This window comes from Lampetra planeri, chromosome 9 (assembly GCF_965212315.1).
Source record: "Lampetra planeri chromosome 9, kcLamPlan1.2.h2, whole genome shotgun sequence".
Taxonomy (NCBI): domain Eukaryota; kingdom Metazoa; phylum Chordata; class Hyperoartia; order Petromyzontiformes; family Petromyzontidae; genus Lampetra; species Lampetra planeri.
This window is the reverse complement of record NC_136115.1, coordinates 6,993,867-6,998,971: the sequence shown is the minus strand read 5'-3', so window position 1 is coordinate 6,998,971 and position 5,105 is coordinate 6,993,867. Positions and strand designations below refer to the sequence as shown.

The 5,105-nt window shown below is 47.7% G+C and overlaps 1 protein-coding gene across 2 annotated transcripts; it reads right to left on the bottom strand.

The window, feature by feature from the left end:
• Positions 1-234: 234 nt before the first annotated feature.
• Positions 235-4,330, bottom strand: LOC144720641 (neuropeptide Y receptor type 1-like). Of its 2 annotated transcripts, XM_078597547.1 has the most exons (3): positions 4,083-4,330; positions 2,740-2,821; positions 235-1,908 (listed from the first exon to the last, which is right to left on the bottom strand). In XM_078597547.1, exon 3 carries the CDS (start codon positions 1,709-1,711, stop codon positions 581-583), a length of 1,131 nt encoding a protein of 376 aa, XP_078453673.1. In that variant the 5' UTR covers positions 1,712-1,908; positions 2,740-2,821; positions 4,083-4,330; the 3' UTR covers positions 235-580. The 2 variants fall into 2 exon arrangements, with proteins under 2 accessions (XP_078453673.1, XP_078453674.1); XM_078597548.1 differs by lacking the exon at positions 2,740-2,821.
• Between the last annotated feature and the right edge of the window lie 775 nt (positions 4,331-5,105).

The window sequence follows — 5,105 nt, the reverse complement described above, 5'->3', positions numbered from 1 at the left end:
CCCCCCCTCAAATATAACGTCAAAAAGCTCTGCCCCCCCCCAAAAAAATTTTAAACATGCTTCAAATCACTTTAAACTATTGTCATTGTAGTGCGTATTTAATGTGGCGCTGCACTCTGATGTTGTTGTTAGAAAACATTTATTTAAAAATCTATTTAATTAAGTAGAACGTGTTGTCTATATTCATTTAAAGTTGTGCACTTTGATGTGACGTCACATTTCTCAACCCCCCCCCCCCCCCCCCCCAGGTGCGTGACGTCATTTATGGACGGCCACTTTCCAGTCATTCTAAAATGCAGCTCTTTTTGCGAGTTCCTGAAAAGGTAATTTTTTTTGTTTGAGACTCGTTATTCAATCGTTTTAATAGTTATGTCCTTCATAAAACAAACATTGTATTGTGATAAGTGATATATGTGTATCATTTTCGGTGAGGAGTATAGTTGGAAAGACTGTCCAAAACACATCCTTTAGTTTAAGTTTAATGGGGAAAGCCATTCGGATTTACGAAATTTAGTTTTACACGTGTTTTTTGAAGAACACACCCTTCGAAAATCGAGGGATACCCATGTATATATTTTTTTTATGCAGAGCTGTTTTTGCAGCTGAAACGCAATGACCCCTTTGAAATGTCCGTGTTCATTGTGGAGAGGGGGTAGTTCTCAAAGTCCTCCTCCACGGGGTTGCACTGGCAGCGCAGTATTGTAGCCTTGAGCTCCTTCTGAAAGTTATTGTTGAGAAACCCATAGAATATTGGATTTATACAGATGGAGAGCATGGCTGTCAGGTGACACAGCGAGAAGATGAGATCATGTTGGCAGTGAAGCAGTAAAGTTGGGTTCCAGTCAGAAACGGCATTGAAGGCATAGAGTGGCAGCCAGCAGATGGCAAACCCTGCGACTATGGCCACCAGCATCATATTAATCTTTTTCATGTGCGAGGCCCTCACTCCGTTGCCCCCGCCCTCCCTTCCTGGTGGCAGCATCTTCTTGCGCTGCCGCAATCTCAGGAATATCCTCAGGTAGCAAAGGAAGACGAAGAGCAGTGGGCAGCTGAACTGAAACACCAGCAGGCTGGTGGTGAATGCGAACTTGGAGGTGTCCGAGGGCCACAACTCAATGCACGCCACCTTCTCGCCATAGTCTGGGAAATAGTGTGACAGGTTGCGGTATGGCTCGTCGGTGAGCACATGGAATGCAAGGAATGGAGAGGACATTGCAAAAGCTGTCACCCAGATGGCACCAATGGCTACGTAAGCATGGTTGAGGCTGGGCTTCCAGCCGGTGGGATTGATGATGAGCTGGTGCCTCTCTATGGCGATGAGCACCAGCGAGAAGATGGACACGCTCACGGCCGAGCACTGCAGGAAGGGGCTGCCCTTGCAGAGTGCCTCTCCAAAGATCCAGTGGTCCATGAGTGTGTAGGCGATGGTGAGGGGCAGGCACACGAGGCCGACCAGCATGTCAGAGAACGCCAAGTTGACGATGAGGATGTTTGTCACATTGTGAAGCTCGCTGTGACGCAGAATGACCAGCACAAGCAACGAGTTTCCCAGTAGCCCCAGGGCTATGAGCACACAGTAGGTGGCGATCACAAACGATCTGACTGCCTGTGGTGTCTGGCAATGATCCAGGTCAAGCTGAGGCATTTCGCTCCAGTTAGACTGATAAAACCTGGACATGTTCCGCACGTTCAGAAATTCGATGATATCCATCGTGGTGTGTCTGCTTCCACGCTGCGTCCTTGAACTGGCTGGCCACTTTATTCACCAGGATATGGGGCCTGAGCCAAGCAGATTTGCATGTCTTCAAGCCTCCTCCTCCTCCGATGTGAAATGCTTGCCACTTGTGATTTAAGGGGAGGCGTCAATCTCATGTTCTTAATTTACACTCCACGTCTTTAGAAAACACCCTGAAATAACAATGCAGCATAGGATTAAATTAACACGTAATGTTTGACGACAAATTATTAAGAACTATAATGCACAGGCATACAGATAATATTCGCCCAACCTTTTAAAGCATTTTAAATAATCAAATTGATCACACTGTTAAAGTAGTAAAATATTACATTTATCTTTCTGATACATAAAGCTGACATAAGCAACATTGTATAATATGTAAATCGAACACCGAACGGCAGTATTAAGCATGTTATTGATTTAGTGTAGATTGAGCACATTTTTTAATGTGTGAAATGTATACATGAAGCGTCAACTGGTTTGTTTGATATGTCGACTGTCAGAAAGGCGAGTGGTTCAACGAGGATCAGCTCAGGGTAAACATGTAAGAACACATGGACACGTGTATACACAACACAAGCATCTATACACAGGGGCAGCGTCAACGTGTTTGAGGGTATTTAAAGCGTGCACTCACATGCACTTCACTAATGGACTTGCTTCGTGTTATAATATTCATTCGAAAAATAAGACGCACCTTTCCCCCCCCCCTATTTTAAAGCAAAAAAAAACAGGATCTGCGTCTTAGAAATCGGTATATGCGCGTGACAAAAATTTACATTATCCGTATGAACACTGTGCAGAATTCTAGATTTTAAGTTTTCGTGACTGCAAGGATCCATACTCTTTGTTTTTTTCGGTAAAGTCACGTAGGTTAAATAAATAAATAAAATACATTAAAATGAAAACAACTAAAATTGCAATCACGACTTTTTTTTACCTACGCGACTTTCCCGAAAAAACCAAAGAGTACTGTGCAGAATGTTGGGGGTGCGTCTTACTTTCTGGAGCATCTTGAAATGCGGCGAGTGCGGCTATGCGGATGCGGTAACCCAACTGATAAGTGCCCTTGCGCCCTCGTGACTGCAAGTTCACGCCAGAGGGGGGGGGGGGTTCCAATCGTGTGTGCGGACGGGTATGATGTTTTATAACGTCTCGAACAAAACAAAATCATTGCCAACGTGAGAGAGTAAGTGCGTGTGCGCTGAAATGCACATATGAAACTAAATACGCAAGCACATTAACACGGATCTATTTGACGATTATACGGATATAATCTAATACAACATCGAGGTTATGCAACGGCGCTTAAATCTGCACACTGCCAAATCACGGAAGCGTGTTTTATTCCCCGCTCATAATTATTTACACTTCAAAGGCGCCGTTCACCACCGAAAATCACAAGGGGCTGTACAAAATACACACACGCGCGCACATTTGGACTGGTCTCATCCTGCTCAATCGCAATCACACGACCAGACGCGCGTTTGCTGACAGCTGGCGCTGCTGTGAACAGCATCTAGTAGGTACACACTCACTTATATTACCTCATTACGCTTTATTTAAGACTTCCCGATTACGAGAGGCACAATGCAACTGCTTTTACGCTACCGTTTTATTCGGGACAAGAACCGCGTTAATAATCGTCAACACTCACGCGAATTTAGCTTACGCAGCGAGAAAAGCGGGCTCTGGTATGAGTCGAATTGAGATATTTTTCACTTCCAATTTAAAATTAGTGCGAATAGAGCAAACCGCTGGAAATGTCATTAAAGGTACAATATCGTGATATAATGGTTCACTGTCAATAACGCGGTTTAGCAATCACACGCCTTGTTTAATTCTCTGTGATGGCATGTACTGGAACGTTCGGCGTGAGTTAAGTGTTTGCTGCACAAACAAAAACAGGAGCCCGTCGACTCTCACGGAGAACCAACAGACTCGTATAGGGATCCACACTTACAGAGACACCCATATAGATTCTACTCAGACATACAGATCCGCATAAGGACCCACTGACTTCTATAGAAACCCATAGACTTACACAGAGACCCAGACTTGCAGAGACCCATAGATTCACATAAACCCATAGACTGGCATAGATACCCAGAGGACGTTTAACAGAGCCTGATAAACTCGCATACGTTGGAGCCACGGACTTGACAGAGACCCATATCTCAAATCGCGACCACAGATCCAATTTCTGTTCAAATCCAAATGCAGGACCTTCTTCCTCTGCCTATGAACAGACTGCATTCTCCATCCAATAGTTTATTGGAATATAGGGCAGCAATTAACTTTTTATTCTAAATTCCACTTTGTCGTCCAATTGAATGACACGCACCTTCTCCGCTGCATTGAAGCCTGCGCCACGGGGTGCCGGGCGCGTGTTCCGGCTCTGCAACAATCACTCGCGACGCTCCGTGCTCGCCAGGAGGGACGGACGAGAGATGTGCAGGGGCAGACGAAGGCTCTCTCACTGCCCGACTCCACATCCCCCGGCACCACCTCCTCCTCCTCCTCTCACCGGGGCGCGCGTACTTCTTAAAAAAAAACAACAATCCAGTCACCGCCTCCTTGCACGCACGTGATTGCTGCGATGTGAGCGCGGGTGGTGGTGGTGCTAGGGGGTGGGAGTAGGTGGGTGGGTGGGGGGATGTCAGCGTATGTGGGAGGGGGGGTGAAGGGATGATGTTGGGTGGCGTGGGCGGAGTGGTGGTGGTGGTGGGGGGGGAAGGCTGGCGGAGGTGATGATGTTGAGGTCAAGGGACCTAAGCAGCGGAGATGTGAAGGAGGATGGAGGTGTGTGTGTGTGGTGCTGGAAGCGGTGGTGTGTATGTTGAACTTCCTTGGCACCGCACGTAGCCAACCGTGCCGATTGGGGTGTAGCGGTTAGCGAGCTGCGCTGCGAACCCGCCGGCCCGAGCTCAATTCCAGCTCACGACCAACGCCAAGTGGCGATTATCTGAACCGGTCCTGGGCTTGCCCTAGGTCGACTCAGCCTCAAATGAGTACCTGGTGCGGTGTGTAAACATCGCCACTGGGGTGACAAAGGCGGCCGGGCGTGGTGCTGGCCACCCACCCCCCCTGGTGTGCCGTACCGGCCTTCAAAGGCGCTCGCTAACGGCACTTGCCCCAACAGTCTGCGAAGGCTATTCGGGGGATATTTTGTGTTTGGTGCGGGGCGGGTGGGGGGAGTGGTGGGTTGCCGATATTTAGTTGGTTCGGGAAGTTGGGGAGGTGGGTTGGGTGTAAGTCGAGTTGGATGCTTGGCTTTGATGCAATGATGATGAATTGGTGATGCGTGTGAGAAACACGTGTTGGGGGCCGAGAGGTGGTGCCCGAGAGATATTTACCGAGCTCTCGG